General features: G+C 39.0%; 1 protein-coding gene and 2 non-coding genes across 6 annotated transcripts in view; all 3 read left to right on the forward strand.

Annotated features, from left to right (window-relative positions):
- Positions 1 to 20,580, forward strand: part of CKAP5 (cytoskeleton associated protein 5) — a 111,439-nt gene that overhangs the window by 76,936 nt on the left and 13,923 nt on the right. For all 4 annotated transcript variants that reach the window (XM_058306263.1, XM_058306264.1, XM_058306265.1 and 1 more), the window contains exons 24-35: positions 297 to 425; positions 8,494 to 8,688; positions 9,072 to 9,207; positions 10,682 to 10,767; positions 12,514 to 12,639; positions 14,046 to 14,195; positions 14,501 to 14,704; positions 14,854 to 14,989; positions 15,401 to 15,594; positions 17,549 to 17,721; positions 18,898 to 19,071; positions 19,299 to 19,419. In XM_058306263.1, the coding sequence (XP_058162246.1) occupies positions 297 to 425; positions 8,494 to 8,688; positions 9,072 to 9,207; positions 10,682 to 10,767; positions 12,514 to 12,639; positions 14,046 to 14,195; positions 14,501 to 14,704; positions 14,854 to 14,989; positions 15,401 to 15,594; positions 17,549 to 17,721; positions 18,898 to 19,071; positions 19,299 to 19,419 (1,824 nt within the window). The remainder of the gene's footprint in view (positions 1 to 296; positions 426 to 8,493; positions 8,689 to 9,071; positions 9,208 to 10,681; positions 10,768 to 12,513; positions 12,640 to 14,045; positions 14,196 to 14,500; positions 14,705 to 14,853; positions 14,990 to 15,400; positions 15,595 to 17,548; positions 17,722 to 18,897; positions 19,072 to 19,298; positions 19,420 to 20,580) is intronic.
- On the forward strand, positions 15,083 to 15,193 carry LOC111764017 (small nucleolar RNA SNORD67). Its single transcript, XR_002796732.1, has one exon. It is a non-coding gene; the product is annotated as a small nucleolar RNA SNORD67 (small nucleolar RNA).
- Positions 19,470 to 19,583, forward strand: LOC111764012 (small nucleolar RNA SNORD67). The gene has a single exon (XR_002796727.1). It is a non-coding gene; the product is annotated as a small nucleolar RNA SNORD67 (small nucleolar RNA).

Raw genomic sequence — 20,580 nt, forward strand, 5'->3', positions numbered from 1 at the left:
GAGATTCAGGACACAAAACCTTTGAGTTTATTCCTCTTACATGATAGTTTATGCCCAGGTTGCTTTTTTGCCTAATTAACTGACTCTAGGATCTTTACAATTTGGAGTTTTATGTTTCTACCTTACTTTGAAGTTTTAGTACAGTTAAGAGTCCGTTTCAGAGAGATGGTCCCCACTATGATCCTGTGGACCTTAGAGAAACCTCCATTGTCACATTCATAAAGTAAAGAGCTTCTCACCCACCTACCTCCAAGCCATAGCTGATGTTATTTTTGCTGATTCTCTTCTCAACTCAGAACAATGTTCGAGCTGCTGCTCTTGCCACTGTGAATGCTTGGGCAGAACAGACTGGTATGAAGGAATGGTTGGAGGGAGAAGATCTTTCTGAAGAGCTCAAAAAGGAAAATCCTTTCTTGAGGCAAGAGGTTAGTACTATAAATAATCATGTGCTTTTACTCATGTCTTTTACCTTCATAAGGGCTTGGGTCTGCCTAATATATATGCATGGTAAGAATGAGTTTCATTATGAAACAGTTAATAAAATGAAACCAAATACTGTATTCATGTGTTGCTTTTGTTTGTCATGTGCTTATTTAACAAACTTTTTGGGACTAGCCTTTTTAGGGTGGGATTGTTCTCTTTTCTTGAACTCTTAAATGGTAAATTGTGGGTTTTAACAAGAAAATAAAAATAGTGTTTGGGAGCTGGTGTCGCTCAAGTGGTTGAGCACCGGCATAAAACATGTGAGGTCCAGGATCAGTCCCTGGCTCTGGTACCTAAGGAGAAAAAAAAAGAAAGAAAGAAAAAAGAGCTATTAATATAATAGAGTTCAACATTTGAAATTCACCACTGTAATCCACCAGGCTAAAGAAGAAAAAAATCATATGATCATATCAGTTGATGCAGAATAAACATTTAACAAAATCCAGTACCCATTCATAGTAAATATTCTCAACAAGTTAGGAATACAGAATTACCTCAATCTGATAAAGAGCATCTATAGAAAACCAGTAACTAACATCATACTTAATGGTAAAAGACTGGGTGTTTTCCCCCTAAGATTAGGAACAAAACAGCAATGTCCACTCACTACCCTTAAAAAAAAAAAAGAAAAACTTTCGGACTTATAGGACAGTTACAAAATAATGTAGACCCCATACAAAGAATTCTGATATACCCCTAACTACTACCTCTCCCACCGTCAGATACCCAGAACCACCAATTTTAATATTTTGCTACATTTCCCATATCATTCCATCTATCCTTATCATTCTGTGTGTGTGTTGGTCTACATATCCATCTATCCGTCGATCCATTTTCTGAGCACTTGAGTGTAGGAGGCATATATCATGCTCCCTCAATTCTTGATGCTGCCAAGCACATTTCCTAAGAACAAGGACATTCACTTAATCTAACCACTTTAAGTGGTTTAACTTCAATAAATTTAACATGGATATAAAACTTAAAATTTTTATTCCAGTTTTTTTTGTATGCCCCAATAATATCCCTTTGAACCTTTTCTCCTCTCTTGATAGATCCCATCCAGGATCATGTATTGCATTTATTTTTTTTTAAGATTTATTATTTTTTTTTAATTTCTACCACCCCCACCCCCCAGGTGTCTGCTCTGTGTCCATTCACTGCATGTTCTTCTGTGACTGCGTCTATCCTTATCAGCAGCACCGGGAATCTGTGTTTCTTTTTGTTGCGTCATCTTGTGTCAGCTCTCTGTGTGTGCAGCGCCATTCTTGGGTAGGCTGCACTTTCTTTCACACTGGACAGCTCTCCTTACGGGGCGCACTCCTTTTGCGTGGGGCTCCTGTATGCGGGGGATACCCCGGCATGGTACGGCACTCCTTGCGTGCATCAGCACTGCGCATGGGCCAGCTCTACATGGGTCAAGGAGGCCCGGGGTTTGAACCGCAGATCTCCCATGTGGTTGGTGGAGCCCTATCCGTTGGGCCAAGTCTGCTTCCCATGTATTGCATTTAATTCTCATTGTCTCTTTAGTTGCTCTTCCTTCCTTCCTCCCTCCATCCCTTCCACCCTCCTTTCTCCTTCTCTTCTTTCCCTCCCTCTCCTTCCCTCCCTTTTTTTTTCCGGAAACATATGTATATGTACAATATAGACTTTCCCATCTCAACTACTCCCAAATGTTACATTTAGAGGGATTAATCACATTCACATTACAGTACCTTCATCACCTTTCATTACCAGAACCTTCCCAAATCCTCAAACAGAAAACCTGTATTCAGTGTGCATTAACTCCCCTTTCTCCCTACCCTCCTCTACTCCTGGCAACCTATACCCTAATCTCTGTTTCTACAAATGTGCGTATTTTCCAATATTTTCTTTGTAGTTACCATGAGGCTAAAATTTAACATCCTAAATCTTTTAATAATCTCATTTCAATTGTATATGCAAACTCTGTTCCTTTATCCCACTCTATCCCCCCACCTTTATGTGATTCTTGTCTCAAATTACATGTTTATACATTGAGTCCTAAACCACTGATTTTTCTTTATACTTTATGATTTGCCTTTTGATACTGTATGAAGTAAAATGGAGTTTAAAAACAAAAAATAGAATAGTGCTGGCATTTACCCATGTCTTTACCCTCACCAGAGATCTTTATTTCTCCAAGCACCTATCTATTGTCTGTTGTCCTTTCCTTTCAATCTGCTGAAGAACTCTCTTTAACATTTCTTATAAGGACAGCCTAATAGTGACAAATTCCCTCATTCCTCTGCAAATGTCTTAATCTCTCCCTCATTTTTCAAAGACAGTTTTGCCAGATATAGAATTCTTGGTTAGCGGGTTTTTTGCTTTCAATACTTTAAATATGTCATCCAATTGTCCTTCTTATCCTCATGGTTTCCAGTGAGAAATTGGCGTTTAGTCTTATTGAGACTCCCTTGTATGTGACATGCTGCTTCTCTCATTTAGCTTTCAGAATTCTATTTATTTTTGGCATTTGACAGTTTGATTATGGCGTGGTATGAGTTTTTCGGGTTTATCCTGTTCATTATTCATTAGGTATCTTGAATTGTATATTCATGCCTTTTATTAAATTTGGCAGGTTTTCAGCCATCATTTCTTTGAATATTCTGTCCCTTTATGTTTCTACTCTTTCCGGGTCTCATATGACCTATATATTGGTATGCTTGATGGTACCCAGTGGTTCTTTAGGCTCTTCTCACTTTCTTCATATGTTCTTTCTTCTTCTCAGACTGAATTTCAATTGTCTTATTTTCAAGTTCTCTGATTCTTTCTTCTGCCAGCTCTAATCTGCTGTTGAATCTCACTAGGGAATTTTTTATTTCTGTTACTGTGGTCTTCAACTGTTTGGTTTCTTTTCATATTTTCATTCTCTGTATTGATATTTTGTATTCATCTATAGTTTACCTGATTTCCTTTAGTTCTTTGTCTATGTTTTCCTTTTAGCTCTTTGAACATATTTAGGACCATTTTTTTAAAGTCCGTGTCTGATATGGCCTAGGTCTGGTCCTTCTCATGTACAATTTCTTTATTATTATTTATTTTTTTAAAGAAATTTTAGATAATAAACATTACTTTGAAAATATAGGGGATTTCTGTATACCCATAACAACATCTTTTCATTAGAGTGGTACATTTGTTACAGTTGATGAACACATATTGAAGCATTGTTGCTAACCGTGTTCTATAGTTCACATTATGGTTTACACTTTGCACCATGTAGTTTTACAGGTTTTGCCAAAATGTATAATGGCCTGTATCCATCATTGCGATGTCATGCGGAAGAGTTTCGCTATCCCCCAAATGTCCATGTTATGCCTATTCTTCCCTCTCCCTTCCCTCAGAACCTTTAGTAACTACTCTTTATGTCGGTGTTACAGATTCTTCTAATACAAGTTAATGGACACAGACAGCAGACAGCTGGGGTGGGGAAGGTGGGGAAGGGAAGAGAAATAAATAAAAAATCTTTTAAAAAAACCAAACCAGAAAAAACACAAATTCTTCTATTACTAGAATAATAATTCCTATAAATTCTTCCATTATTAGAATGATAATTCCTACTTTAGTCTATAGTTGCAGCCCCCCTTTGTTTGCTCATTCTTCAATCTTCAGGATTTGGGGATGTTGATGCCCACTCTGCTTCCGATTGAGAGGGGGCTTAGGTTCCATGGGGCAGATGGTGGAACTGTCTTGCTTGCAGTTGTAGATCATTGATGGTTTCTGATGCTTTGTCTCCTTCCCCTGGGCCATAACATCCCATTTCTCTATGTTTTGTAACGTTTTGTTGAAACCTGAACATTTTGGTATTTCAATGTGTTATCACTGGAATTTAGACTCTGAGGTGTCTGTTCCTGAAGCTTTTATCAAGCTGGTATTATGACAGAGCTTTCCTCAAATGCCAGAAACTTAAAAAAAAAAAAAAAAAAGATGAAGGAGGGAAAAAAATAACCCTTCCTGAGGAGCATGGGCCAGGTCACCATGAGACCCTACTGTTTTTAAGTAACTTTTTTCTGGATTCAGCACTCATTCTATTACTGCAGTCCTTTAACTGTTTCCTGAAGCTTTGAGAAAGATGTTTCCACCAGTTCTTGCTAGTTGTTCAAAGCTTCTGTGCAGGGAAGGACCCCTGAAACCTCTCAGTACTCTTACTCACTCATAGTACTGGAAGCTCGAGTCACTGCAATAAGGCAAGAAAAAGAAATGAAAAACACATAGATTGGAAAGCAATAAATAAAATTGTCTCAATTGCATTTAACATGATTGACTACATAAATAATCTCAAGTAATCTACAAATAAATTCCTAGAACCAATGAGTACAGAAAGGTTGTAGGATATAGAATCATTATACAAAATAAAAATTGCATTTCTTACTCTATAATAAATATACAGACAGCAAAGTTAAAAGTACAATACAGTTTATAGCCAAGCCAAGAAAAATGAAATCCTTAGGTATACACTAAAAACAGATAGGGAAGCAGATTTGGCTCAACAGATAGAGCATCTGCCTACCACATGGGAGGTCCAGGGTTCAAACCCAGGGCCTTCTGATCCGTGTGATGAGCTGGCCCACACACAGTGCTGATGTGCGCAAGGAGTGCCATGCCACGCAAGGGTGTCTCCCATGTAGGGGAGCCCCATGCGCAAGGAGCACACCCCATAAAGAGAGCTGCCCAGCACAAAAAAAGTGCAGCCTTCCCAGGGTGGCACCACACACATGGAGACCTGACGCAGCAAGATGACTCAACAAAAAGACACAGATTGCCCGCGCCGCTGACAAGAATACAAGCAGACACAGAAGAACACACTGCAGATGAACACAGAGAGCAGACAACTGAGGGGAGAGAAGGGGAGGGAAGGGGAGAGAAATAAATCTTTTTAAATTAATTTTTTAAAAAAACGATACAGGGAAGCAGACGTGGCTGAACTGATAGAGCCTCCGCCTACCATACAGGAGGGTCCAGGGTTCGATATCCAGGGCCTCCTGACCCGTGTAGTGATAGAGCCTCCGCCTGCCATATGGGAGGGTCCAGGGTTTGATACCTGGGGCCTCCTGACCCGTGTAGTGAGCTGGCCCACATGCAGTGCTGCTGCACGCAAGGAGTGCCATGCCGTACAGGAGTGCCCCCACTTGGGGGTGCCCTATGTACAAGGAGTGCCCCCTATAAGGAGAGCTGCCCCCTGTGAAAAAAGCTCAGCCCACCCAGGAGTGGCACCGCACACACAGAGAGCTGACCCAACAAAAAAGAGATGCAGTTTCCCGGTGCAAGTGGACACAGAGAGCAGACAATGGTGGGGGACGGGGGGGAAGAGGAGAGAAATAAAATAAATCTTTAAAAATAAATATTTTTAAAAATACAGATACAGAATATATATGTATGCTGAAAATTATAAAGTACTGATGAAAGAGCTCGAAGAAAACCTAAATAAATGGACAGATATTCTTTGTTCATGGATTGGAAGACTCAACATAGAAGAGATGTCAGTTTTCACCAAATTTGTCTATAGGTTTCATACAGTGCCTATAAAAATTTCAGCCAAGTTTTTATAGGTATAAGCTTATTCTAAAATTTATATGAAAAAGTTCAGGCCTTAGAATAGCTGAAGCTATCTTGACAAAGAAGAATAAAGTTGGGGGGAAATCACAGTACCAGTAAATAAGGCATACTATATTGCTATAGTAATCAAGACACTGTCGTATTTGTGGGGGGTAGACATGTAGATATGTAGAACAGAAGCAAGAACCCAGAAGTAGACCACCCAAATGTGATCGACTAATTGTTGACAATGGAGAAACAATAGCCTTTTCAACTAAGATTCTGGAGCAATTGGACATCCATAGACAAAAAGAATGTTGACCTAAATCTCACATAAAACTGTAGAACTTTTAAAAGATAACATAGGAGAAAGTTTTCAGGCTCCAGAGCTAGGCAAAGAATTCTTAGACTTGATACCAAAGCATGATCCATGAGAGAGGAAAATTTGATAAATTGTACCTCATCAGAATTACAAACTTTTACTCTACAAAAGACCCTGTTAAGAAGATAGAGAGGCTACAGAGTAGCAGAAGATATTTTCAAACTCTATCCAATTAAGGATTGATATCTAGAAGATAGAAAGAATTCTCAATACTCAACATTTTTTTAAAAAATCAAATTACAAAATGAGCAAAAGGTTTGAATAGACATTTCACTGAAGAGTATATACAGATGGCAAATAAGCAGATGAAAAATGTTGTACATCATTAGCCATCAATAAAATGCAAATAAAAGCTGTGAGATATCACTACATACCTATCAAAATGGCTAAAATGCAAATGCTGGTGAGATGTGGAGAAACTGGAACACTCATCCTTGACTGGTGGGAATGTAAAATGTTGGCGGCCACTCTGGAAAAATTCGGCATTTTCTTTTAAAGCTAATCATGTGATTACCCAGTAATTGCACTCTTGGGCATTTATCCTGGAAAAATGAGAACATATCTACACAAAAATCTGTACATCACAATAGCTGTACTCATAATAGCCCCAAACTAAAAACAGTTCAGATGTCCTTCAACAAACGAATGGTTAAACAATCTGTTGTACATCCATACCATGGAATACTGTTCAGCAATAAAAAGATATAAATAATTGATACATCTGGCAATTTAGATAAATCTTCAGGGATTTATGCTGTGCAACAAAAGCCAACCCCAAAAGGTTACATATTATATGAGTCCATTTGTGTAACATCTTTGAAGTGACAAAGTTTTAGAAAATGGGAACCAATTAGTGGTTATTAGAGTTTATGTCAGGGTGGGGGCTGGGGAGGGAGGTGGTGTGATTTTGAAAAGGGCAACATCGAGGGATCCTTGTGATGGAACTGACTCTGATGGTAGATATACTAATGTGCACATGTGATAAAATTACATAGAACTAAATACACACAAACAATACAAGTAAAGCTGCAGAAATCTGAATAATTAATGGATTATATCGGTGTCAGTATTCTGCTTGTGATATTGTACAATAGTTTTGTAAAATATTTCTATTGGAAGATACTGGGTAAAGGGAATGTGGGATCTGTCTATATCATTATAGTTGCATGTGAAACTACAATTATCACAAAAAAATCAATTAAAAAAATACATACAGATATGGATTGTTTTAGATTCAGAGAAAAACTGTCAGTGTAAGGTGAAAACAGAAGTCCTAATAGAATATGTCTTCTGATCAAATAAATGTTTTGAGTCTTCTCTAGCTGAATATTTCTTATAACTTTAAAAAAAGAAACTAAAGTTTTCCATCTTTATAATTCATTAAAAACTATTTTTAAAAAATAATGAAATTAAAAGTTTAGGGAAACGGACTTTGGCCCAGTGGTTAGGGCATCCGTCTACCATATGGGAGGTCCGCGGTTCAAACCCCGGACCTCCTTGACCCGTGTGGAGCTGGCCATGCGCAGTGCTGATGCGCGCAAGGAGTGCCGTGCCACGCAAGGGTGTCCCCCGCGTGGGGGAGCCCCACGCACAAGGAGTGCGCCCGTGAGGAAAGCCGCCCAGCGTGAAAAGAAAGAGCAGCCTGCCCAGGAATGGCGCCGCCCACACTTCCCGTGCCGCTGACGACAACAGAAGCTGGTGCCGCTGACGACAACAGAAGCGGACAAAGAAACAAGACGCAGCAAACAGACACCAAGAACAGACAACCAGGGGACGGGGGGAAATTAAATAAAATAAATAAATCTTTAAAAAAAAAAAAAAAGTTTAAAAAATTTTTAAAGACTAAAAAAGAAAATAACGTAAAACTATGAAAGCTTTATAGTTTAATGCCCAAATATAGTTCAAAGAACTGTGTCCTCATTTTAAAGATGTCATCTTTGCATATATTTAAGTATAACATTCTTGAAAATTACTGATTTTATATTAGATTGTTGTAGTGATAGAGCTAATTCATTGTTTGGGATTGAGATCATAATTTCCACTTGAAGTGTGTAACTAATCTTTATTCTTTTTGGCAGCTTCTGGGCTGGCTGGCTGAGAAACTTCCTACTCTTCGTTCGACCCCCACAGACCTTATCCTTTGTGTTCCCCATCTCTACTCCTGCCTAGAGGATCGCAATGGAGATGTGCGAAAGAAGGCCCAAGATGCCTTGCCATTCTTCATGATGCATTTAGGGTATGAGAAAATGGCCAAGGCTACTGGGAAACTAAAGGTACTTAACCTACTTGTTGTTTTTGAAAGCCAATAGAAAAATATTGAACATAAAGTTACATAAGCAAAAGAGAATATTACCTCCTGTAAGTCCCAAACTTGAAATCCTAAAGAGATTTAAAACAAAATTTTGAGCAGTGTAGACCCTCTAAAGAACCTGATGACTGTGCAAGGGTGAAAATTCTGACCTTTTAGGAGGATAGCTAATTTAGTGTGACTTCATAATGTGGTTACTTGTCTTGCACTGTATGCTGCCTCCCTTACTTCATTGGTATTTCAAAACTAGGAGCTCAGTCATTTGTTTGATACAGCAGATCTGTTAGTAAGCATAATATGAGTGTATCATTTATGTGGCTTCTCACTTTTCTTATATTATCTCTCTAGCCAACTTCTAAAGATCAGGTATTGGCCATGCTAGAGAAAGCTAAAGCTAACATGCCAGCCAAACCTGCTGCACCTACTAAAGCAACTTCCAAACCACCAGGAGGGTCGGCTCCAACCAAATTCCAGTCTGCGCCAGGTAACTCTTTCTTTAGAGGGTAATAGGGGAAAGAAATAGCCCTAGGGAACTCTGAGAAGAAATCCACCTTCATTTTTCATCACAGTTCCTCACTGCCTAGATCTCAAACCCTCTCTCCATTTATCCTTACTCCCTTTTCACAAATATTTGTCCAGTGCCTATTTTATGCTAGGAACTGTGCTAAGGATAGAAAGAGAACTATTTGGCTTCCAGGTCCAAATAAAGGGAGTCTTCGTTGAGTACCACATTGAAATATTCCAGAAAACTAGTGTTCCAACCTATTAAATTTTCCAGTTTTCTCCTGTTGCATATTATAGTTGGAAGAGGAATTGGGACCATCTAGCTTAGTCTACTTTATTAATCAAAAGAGGTTAGATTCTCAAGATTTACTTGCTCAAGGTTAAATAGATCACCAGTGCCTGAACCAGCATAGAATCCTACTTTCTGGTTCACAGATGAGTTCTCCTACTACACCTGACTGTTTACTGATCTGTTATAATATTTGCTAATCTTTAAGAGAATACTCTTGATTTCTTCATTCTGCTGTTAGAATTCCATAATGTACTAACCTGTAACCTTTTTCATCTAAACTTACCATTTCTTTTTTTTTTTTAAAGATTTATTTATTTCTCTCCCCTTCCCACTCTTCCCCCCCATTCGCTGTGTGTTTTTCTGTGTCCTCTTACATTCTTAGCAGCACCAGGAATCTGTGTCTCATTTTGTTGCATCATCTTGCTGCGTCAGCTCTCCATGTGTGTGGCTCCACTCCTGAGCAGGCTGTACCTTTTGCGCAGGGCAGCTCTCCTTGAGGGGCACACTCCTTACATGTGGGGCTTCCCTGCACATTGGACACCCCTGTGTGGCATGGTACTCCTTACGTGTGACACATTGCACGTGGGCCAGCTCACCACACGGGTTAGGAGGCCCTGGGTTTGAACCCTGGACCTTCCATATGATAGGCAAATGCTCCATCAGTTGAGCCACATCCACTTCCCAAAACTTATCATTTCTTAAAACAAATCTTCAGCTTAGTGGACTAGAAATCATTGATGCTAGATGTTAAAAATTTATACATATGAAACTATTGGTATCAGAGTATAGATACAGTTATAACATTGGAATGCTATTTATGTAGCAAAGTAGCAAAGATGAAAGACTGTCTTTATACTTTAAGTATTAATCCAGCAAAAGAGATTTTTTAAACTGTTGTTTAGAAAATAGTTTTAACACTGCAGTTTAAATGTTTGTAAAGAAGATGTAGGTTTTCCAAAATCATTTCTTAGCATTATTTCTTAAAGAGAAATTTGGGGAGGAAAAAGATTAGAGAAAAGTTCTACCTGAAAACAGTCTATAACTTTATAAGTCTATAATACAACTGCAGACTTTTTTTATCATCATTATATATTTAATGTGCCTAGAATAAAATTATTATTTAGAATTTTTATATATAGTACATGCTTTTTTTTTCACAAAGCACCTGAAGATTCTGTTTCCAGCAGTGTAGAACCCAAGCCTGATCCCAAAAAGGCCAAAGCTCTAGGAGTTTCTTCTAAAGCAAAGGTAAGTTAACTCTGCAAGCTTAAATGCAGAATTTCTTTTAACTGTGTTTTGTACACCAACACATTCTATTAGGAAAGATGTCATATTATATATATATATTTTTTTTTTTTAAGGTGTATTTATTTATTTAATTCCCCCCCTCCCCCGGTTGTCTGTTCTCTGTGTCCATTTGCTGCGTCTTCTTTCTTTGTCCGCTTCTGTTGTCGTCAGCGGCACAGGAAGTGTGGGCAGCACCATTCCTGGGCAGGCTGCACTTTCTTTCGCGCTGGGCAGCTCTCCTTACAGGGCACACTCCTTGCGCATGGGGCTCCCCTACGCGGGGACACCCCTGTGTGGCACAGGCACTCCTTGCTAACATCAGCACTGCGCATGGGCCATCTCCACCCGGGTCAAGGAGGCCCGGGGTTTGAACCGCGGACCTCCCATGTGGTAGACGGACGCCTTAACCGCTGGGCCAAGTCCGTTTCCCATATAATATATTTTTATACCATATTATATAAGTATTTATTTATATATAAGTGTTCTGTGGCTCATTTTTAATAAGGCCCTAAATCAGAGACGTCCAGTTCTCCAGAGATGCTGTCATGGTTCCTGTAATGAAGAGGGAAAGAAATCATATGTAGCTCTAGCAAAGTAAACTTGGGTTGATTTTGATTTGAGAAAAGGAAGGTAATCAACTTCCTTCACATTTGGCACAGTTAAGTCCTCATACTGGAAGGCGTTCTGATTCATCTACAAGGAAACATCTTTGTCTTCACACCATTGTGACTTTCTTCAACATATCACCAGTCCTTTCAACAACCGTGCATTCATGAATTGGGTACTCTGGGGGCGATCGTTCTTTTACAGTTATTCATTTTTCTTTGCTATAATCAGGTCCTTTAAATGGGTAATTATCTCTTAAGCCCCCAATGAAGCAGTTCTTTTCCTACCCTACTCCCCATCCTCACCCCACATTTAAAAAGAGCTTCAAACTCTTTTTGACTCTGTTTTTAATGCTACTCTTTTTCTTTTCAGTATTTTGCAGTTTCGCATTTGTTATCTCATATTTGTTTTGGCTAAATGATTTCAGTGTTTAAACTAGAACGAGAATTCTGTTCAACTGGAAATAGTGAGCTCTTGCTACATTTATAGTAATAATTCCAGCAATTAAAATCAGATTTTACCTTAAACATATATACCGAGTGTTCACTATTTTTTTTCCATCTGCTTCAAAGATTCTAAATCTTAGATTATTTTAAAAGTCACTTTTATGATTTAAGAATTTAAAATATTTCTAGCAACTCTCTAGAAGCAGGCTCAGGAGGATTACGTTTATACTGATGTGATAGAGATACATGTAAATATGGGAATTAACATTAAACTTCTCTGAGCCAAGATGTGAATTGTATAAATACCATTCAAAATATCATTAATATAGATAGCTGTAAATGGTGTTGAAGGTTTCAAGAAAGAAAAGAACTATATAATAAACAAAAATAGTCTATGATACAGGCAAGGATAGATAATAGCAGCTTTCCAGCTACATGTCAATAGTTGCTCAAGAATGCTATTTGAAACATTTCTAGAGAAGTCATACAAAAACATTGTTTATAAGCAAGATTCTACGGTTCATCTGTTTCTGTCACCTGAAGTAAAATGTAGAAAAGGATCTACTGTATATAGTACCCTTTTACTGGGCAGCAATATTGTATTCCCTAAGAGAAATGATCTTACTAATCAGTATTCCCTGAACCATGGTTGTAGAGTGCACAAGGAAAGAAAGTGCCAAGTAAAGCCAATTTAAAAGAGGATGAAGACAAATCTGGTCCTATTTTTATTGTTGTTCCGAATGGAAAGGAGCAAAGGGTAAAAGATGAAAAAGGATTGAAGGTAAGGAAGCCCTAAGAATCTTTCAGATGTTTTGCTATCTGAAACTGAAATTATTGTGAAATATCTAGTAGTTAACTGAATTATATATATTATATATGTATATTATATCTTAGTCATTCTCTAAAGTGCTTGTAGGAACGTTGGTTCCTACAAAAAGACTATAGAATAAGCTATTGCCTAGTTTTCCTCCAAATAAAAGGGAATGATTTGGAGGTTTGCATATGTGTATGTGTATCAACCGTATATATATAATAGACTCCTCCTTGAATCTTTCTTATACTCCCAATATATTAAAAGGCAGATTTGGTGCCTAAATATGGCTAGTTCATATTTAGTCTCTTTTTTTTTTTAAACAAATCAATTTTATGGCATGTTAATAAAGCTTACAATCCATGCAAAGTGTACAAAGTGTACAGTCAGTGGTATTTGGCATAATCACATGAATTGTGCATTCATCACTTCAGTCATTATTAGAGCATTTTCATTATTTTACGAATAACAATAAAAAAACAGTCAAAAAAATCATTACCTCTCAATCACAATCATTTCTCTTTTGATGTGGTTTTATTAGGGTCATTTTAAATTTTTTTCAAAAATATGTACATGGCTTTAAAAAAATAAATTCATCCAAAGAAAAAGGATTTCTTCCTTCCAGTCCAGTCTCCCTCCACAGGGACAGATATTTTTATCAGTTTTTTTGTGTGTGTGTCTGTTACTCCAGAAAAATCTCATACCTCTACAAGCATTTTTATATATGTACATATATATATCTCCATATTCCTTTATTTTTTCACAAATGGAAGCATGCCATACTCTTTGTATTGTATCTTACCTTTTTCTTTTAATATGTTTGAAATATCTTAAAGTTAATTCCCTATCTGTATAATATATACATATACATATAATCTGGCTCATATTTTTTATTGGTACATTGCATGTATGTATCTTTCTTTATCCAACCCACTATGTTGGACATTTAGGTTATTCCAAGTCTCTAGCTATTACAAACTGTGCGGCAGTGAGTATATTTTTACATAGGTTATATGCAAGTGTATCTATTAAATTCTTAGATTGTATGTACATTTTATATTTTGATAGATATTTCAAAATTGCCCTCTATTAAAGTTGTTCTTTGTCTACCATATCACACAGCATATCATTGACTTAACTAGCAAGTATGAATTACTAAAAATTCTATTCCTAGAAGATTTTCAGAGTTATCAATCTTTCAGAAATATGACAACTTGAGAGTGAATTTTTCATTCATATTTAATTGCAAATGGATCTCATTTAAACTTTTAAATATCCTATTAAATTGATAGCTGCAGCTGGATTAAATAAGGTGCTCTACCTCCTTTTAGTTGAACACCAGCTCTGCTGACATCCTTTTCACTGGTTTTTTTCAGGTGCTGAAATGGAATTTTACTACACCCCGGGATGAATACATTGAGCAACTGAAGACTCAGATGTCTAGCTGCATGGCTAAATGGTTACAAGATGAGATGTTTCACTCAGATTTTCAGCATCATAACAAAGCCCTAGCTGTCATGGTTGATGTAAGTTTGCAATAGATAAATATGTACTTATCTCAGGCATGTGAAAATACTGAGCCCTGTGAAATAATTAGCAGTTTGCATGACTTGAAAAGGAAGTGGAATGTACCATGTTCACTGTTTTTAGAGCTGTTTTGTTTTTTAATAAAATAAAAACTGCCTATCTCTATTTTTAAGGTCTTAAATGGAGGCTTAAAAATCTATTGTTTTATTTTTGGGCTCTAGTAAAATTAAAAGACATTTGCCTAATAGAACTAAGGTTTTTATATAATCTTAATTGTGGGGGGTTTGTTTTGTTTTATTTGAAGCACTTGGAGAGTGAAAAAGAGGGTGTCATTGGTTGCCTGGATCTTATCTTAAAGTGGCTTACTCTGCGGTTTTTTGACACCAACACAAGCGTCCTAATGAAGACCCTAGAATATTTAAAATTACTTTTCACCCTGCTAAGTGAGGAGGAGTATCATCTAACTGAGAATGAAGCATCTTCCTTCATCCCATATCTCATCCTTAAGGTACCATATGTTGTTCTTACTCTGGAACAATGATCAAAAAATCCCAGCTGACCTTAGTTCCTATATTTTATTCCCTCTCCCATTTTTCATTTGTTTCTATGGTGGTACCTTCCCTCTTTCACTGAATTATTATTTCCCTTATTGATTAGGTTGGAGAACCAAAGGATGTCATTCGTAAAGATGTCCGTGCCATCCTGAACCGGATGTGCCTTGTCTACCCAGCCAGCAAGATGTTCCCTTTCATCATGGAAGGAACCAAATCCAAAAACTCTAAGCAGAGAGCAGGTTAGACATATAATTTAAATTTAGACAAACAGTTTATACGTGAAGACATTTCTTCATAATCTGTGAGGTTGATTCCAACCCTCTGATTTAGACTGTGAGAGTGATGAGTTGCACACTGGTGGAGCCATGGTATCAGGTGATACAAGCCCCACTCAGTATTACTCTGTTGACAAAATCAAGTGCACAGGGGCCATCTGACTCACAGCATCCCTTTCTTCCAGGAGAACTTGGTAAAGCACCATAATTTTATTGTGTTTTATAAGAAATTAGTAAGCAAGAAAGTTGTAAGCCAAACCAGAATAAGATTTTAGTCCTTTCCATATGCCAAGGGAAATTTAACTGGTAAAGATAGGTCTCTATGGCAAATGTGTATTTAAGTCTGTCATTAACTAGCTTTTTCTCCCACATCAGAGTGCCTGGAAGAGCTGGGATGCCTGGTCGAGTCCTATGGCATGAATGTTTGCCAACCAACCCCAGGAAAAGCCTTAAAGGAGATAGCTATTCACATAGGAGACCGTGACAATGCTGTACGCAATGCTGCACTCAACACCATTGTAACGGTGTACAATGTACATGGGGATCAGGTGTTCAAACTGATTGGAAATGTGAGTGACTCGTTTCTCTGAACATTGTCAATGTTTTGTGAGAACTGTAAGCTCTCTTAGGTGTCAGGTTTCATGTCATCTCAACAATAGCTAAGTTTTTTATTATACTCATCCTATCCAATATGTTCTTAAGTCCAGATAAACTTTTGGTGGTGTCCCTGATTATTGTAAGCTGTGTTTTATTTAAATTCAATTTTTTTTTCAGAGCATTCTACTCATAGTAATTTGCTTTAGAAATGAAAGCTATTTTTGAATCAAGGAATCTAAGCTTGTCTGGGCTTTAAATTCTGCTGGCAGTCTATTATCTAATTTTTAATGCATTTACTTTCTAGTTAACAAGTACCTACTGTATTTGTGTACAAAGTGAATACTAATACCTGTCATATCACAAGTCTTACACTGGGAAGCGGACTTGGCCCAACGGATAGAGCGTCCGCCTACCACACGGGAGGTCCGCGGTTCAAATCCCCGGCCTCCTTGACCTGTGTGGAGCTGGCCCATGCGCAGTGCTGCTGCTTATAGGGAGTGCCGTGCCACGCAAGGCTGTCCCCCGTGTAGAGGAGCCCCACGCTCAAGGAGTGTGCCCTGTAGAGAGAGCCACCCAATACGAGAGAAAGTGCAGCCTGCCCAGGAGTGGTGCCGCACACACAAAGAGCTGACATGACACAACAAGATGATGCAACAAAAAGAAACACAGGGGTGGCGGACTTGGCCCAGTGGTTCGGGCGTCCATCTACCACATGGGAGGTCCGCAGTTCAAGCTCCGGGCCTCCTTGACCAATGTGCAGCTGGCCCATGCGCAGTGCTGATGCGCGCAAGGAGTGCACCCCGTAAGGAGAGCCGCCCAGCGTGAAAGAAAGTGCAGCCTGCCCAGGTATGGTGCTGCACACACGGAGAGCTGACACAACAAGATGACACAACAACAACAACAAAAAAAACAGATTCCCGTGCCGCTGACAACAACAGAAGTGGACAAAGAAGACACAGCAAATAGAGACAGAGAATAGATAAATCTTTAAAAAAGAAAAAGGAAAGAAACACAGATTCCCGGTGCCGCCGATAAGGACAGAAGCGGTCACAGAAGAACACACAGTGAATGGACACAGACAGCAGACAACTGGGGCCAGGGGGGGGGGGGGTGGGGGAAGGGAGAGGAAAAAAAAGAGTTGCACTAAAGCCATGAGCCAGACTTTGCAGGCACACTGCGTTCTGCTTAGCTCCTTTAAGCCACTCACCGTCATCTCAGTTCTTCGCTACAGTTACCGCTTAATTTCACCATGTATTTGCACTGTGCTTATATATTTTTGCTTGAATTATCTAATTAAATCCTTCTACATCCCAGTGAAGGAGAAAAAGCTGGGAACTTTGTAGATGATCATAAGTGAAGTGTCAGGGCATAGATATGGCTCAAGCAGTTGAGCCACATGGGAGATGCCTGGTTTGTATTCTGGTGCCTCCACATAAAGCAAAAACAATCAACAAGCAGAACAAATGAGAAAGCCAGCTCAGGGAAGCCAAAGTGGTTCAGTGTTTGAACACTGGCTTCCCACATAAGGGGTCCCGGGTTCAATCCCCGGCCTCTGGTACCTAAAAAAAGAAAAAAGAAAAGAAAGTGAAGTTTCTTCCTTGGTTATACGCAGCTAAGTTAGCATTGACAAAACAAAAATAGAGTAGCTTCATTTAATAGTTTACCTTTATAATCATAGTTATTAGCAGTCTTCCCTTTTGTATCCTTTCCTTCTATGTTCTCTTACTACTATAGCTAGGCAGGTATTAACAGTGGTTGATTTTAAAATGTCAGTAGTGTTTTGAAAGTGAACTTTTCCTGATAGTCTAGATTCTATTTGCTTAGATATGAAAATGGCTATTAATTCTTGAGTCCTTCAATTAGGTTTTTAGTTTTCATTCTAGTTGAGGGATATGCTAATGAATGAAATTTGGCTTCCTTATACAGCTTTCTGAAAAGGATATGAGCATGCTTGAAGAGAGGATTAAGCGGTCAGCAAAGAGGCCCTCTGCTGCACCAATAAAACAGGTGGAAGAGAAACCTCAGCGCACACAAAATGTAAGCTCCAATGCCAACATGCTACGCAAAGGACCATCTGAGGACATGTCCTCCAAACTCAAGTATGTAGATGGAGATAGTTGTCTGAGAGCATCTCTGTGAACCTTGCCTTATGTGCTCAGAGCTTGTCACAATCTTGAGTTCTTGTAGCCATTATCATGCATGAAAAGTGTCTGGATAAATGTCTTATAACCAAATGTTTAATCCTTCAGTCATCATTGTCTTTGTCTTTGTCTCAAAACCACTTCTAAATGGTCTTGTGCCTTCTTTCATTGCTTTTCCGTGGACAGAATTATGTATCGCACTTATAGGATGTAAGTACTGCCTGCTAATTTCTCGTTAGCAGGGCTCTTATATCTTTCTAACTTCTGACTTCGATTCATCCCCTCTGGAGGGTGACTGTCTTAGAGTATATAACCAGGATGGAAGGTGATATCCATAAGTATCCCATGAATCAAGCCTTCCACAAAAGCCTGGTGACTATCACAAACGGTGACTCAATGTCATGTAACTAAAATATTGATTCACCTTCTTCCTTGTGTTATATTTGGTTGTCCTTAGGTTCTCATTATTAAGATAAGGCTAAGTAAAATGCATGCAACCCAGAATTGGCTTAGGGACTCACTCAAAATTCTGCCTTCTATGCAGGAGAGCTTTATTTTGGGTTGTTAATGAGTATAATTTTAACCATTTTGAGTTTGGAAAGTTTTAATGCTATTGCTTGGATGGAATACTGGTCCTGGTGTATCAGGAGTGAATATGCCTAAAAAGAGGTGACCAACTGTCCCTTAAACTGTATGTTCTGAGTACTACCTAAAGTGATATTCATGATTAGAAAATATGAACACTGGTTAATTTGATGGAAATAGCCAATCTAGATTTTTCTTACTTGTTTTCCAGTAAGAATTGAAATTTGAGTCAATATTGTATACTTTATTTTCTGCTCTATCTGACGCAGCAGTACAAAGGTTGTTGGCAGTAGTGATCTAGAAGGAATACTTATAACTTGGCAGGTAGTTTTAAGTACAAATTAAAGTTATCTCCTCTTTCAAGATATTGATGAACCAGTGTTGTTGCCCATTGAAGGCACTTGCTTAGACTCAAGGATTAAATTATTCAGGGGGGCTGAAACCAGAAGTTGAACATCTGTCTTGAAGCTTTGGGGCAACTGACAGTGCCTCTCTTGTCCTTTGATTAAGAAATCTTTTAGTTCACAATCTTCTTTTTGCTTCTCTTAGCCAAGCCCGAAGCATGAGTGGACATTCTGAAGCTGCCCAAATGGTTCGCCGAGAATTCCAGCTAGATCTAGATGAGATTGAGAATGACAATGGTACAGTCCGCTGTGAAATGCCAGAACTTGTCCAGCACAAACTGGATGACATTTTTGAACCAGTTCTTATTCCTGAACCCAAGTAAGTTAAACTCTTTCATTTCGTTATAAGCAATCCATATTTATCACATTGCATGTGTGAGAAGAGCTCTCTGGTGGTCATGTGCAATTAAAACCTTTCAATTGCAGACGACCTTGCAGTTAATAGGTCTAATAACTGGTTATTATCTAATAGCAGTTCTTAAATAAGAACTGGGATGTCTTAAAATAGAGAGTAAGCTTTTTTTTGTCCTTTGCTCTCCTGTTTAGGATCCGGGCTGTTTCTCCACACTTTGATGACATGCACAGCAATACAGCATCCACAATCAATTTCATTATCTCCCAAGTAGCTAGTGGTGACATCAACACAAGCATCCAAGCTCTAACACAGGTAACAGGAGTTCTGCTCATAACAGTAATTTCATTTCTAGGTTCCGAGTCTGTGAAAGTGTTGGGGTTGCACACTTGTGGAGTCACAGTATTAGGGGATGCATGCATCATTCAGTTCTTCCTGGTTAAAAAAAAAAAAGTGCACAGAGATCAGTCAGTCATCATTTGCATGATAGGATCTAGCTGTACCAGAGCATAGCATTTTTCTAATTGTGGTCATTTGCCAGAGGTGGAGATACAGCAGTGAACAAGGTAGAGACCAACTCTTGTGGAACATACTTAGATTTTTTTTTTTTAAGATTTATTCTATTTATTTCTTTCCCCTTCCCCCTCATTGTCTGCTCTCTGTGTCCATATGCTGTGTGTTCTTCTGCATTCGCTTGCATTATCTGGCAGCTCTGGGAATCTGCATCTCTTTTTTGTTATGTCATCTTGCTGCGTCAGCTCTCTGCCTGTGAATGCCACTCCTGGGCGCCTTGCGTGTAGGGCACCCCTATGTGGGGACGCCCCTGTGTGGCACGTCACTCCTTGCATGCGGTAGCACTGCACATGGGCCAGTTTACCACGAATCAGGAGGCCTTGGGGATCGAACTCCGGACCCTCCGTATGGTAGACGGATGCTCATCATTTGAGCCACGTCTGCTTCCCCATACTTAGATTTTAGTGGACAGAGAAAAATGAAAAAGAAAATATCAGAGAGTAGTAACTACTACGTAAATATAACTAAAATGGGTGTTGAAACATTGGAAGTGAGTAGTTACTTAGATTGGGTGGTCAGGGAAAGTCTAAATGATAAGGATGTATGGATCAGAGATAAGAGCATTCCAAGCACAAGGAGTAGCTAGTACAGGAATGTACTTGTTGTCTTCAAAGAAATGATAGCCCATGCACCTGGGGCATAATGGGCAAGGGGGGGAATGTGCAGAATGAGGTTTGAGAAGCAGAAAGAGGGAAACGGACTTGGCCCAGTGGTTAGGGCGTCCGTCTACCACATGGGAGGTCCGCGATTCAAACCCCGGGCCTCCTTGACCCGTGTGGAGCTGGCCCATGCGCAGTGCTGATGCGCGCAAGGAGTGCCACACCACGCAGAGGTGTCCCCCGCGTAGGGGAGCCCCACGCGCAAGGAGTGCACCCGTAAGGAGAGCCGCCCAGCGCGAAAGAC

The sequence above is a fragment of the Dasypus novemcinctus genome, chromosome 10, assembly GCF_030445035.2.
Source record: "Dasypus novemcinctus isolate mDasNov1 chromosome 10, mDasNov1.1.hap2, whole genome shotgun sequence".
Taxonomy (NCBI): domain Eukaryota; kingdom Metazoa; phylum Chordata; class Mammalia; order Cingulata; family Dasypodidae; genus Dasypus; species Dasypus novemcinctus.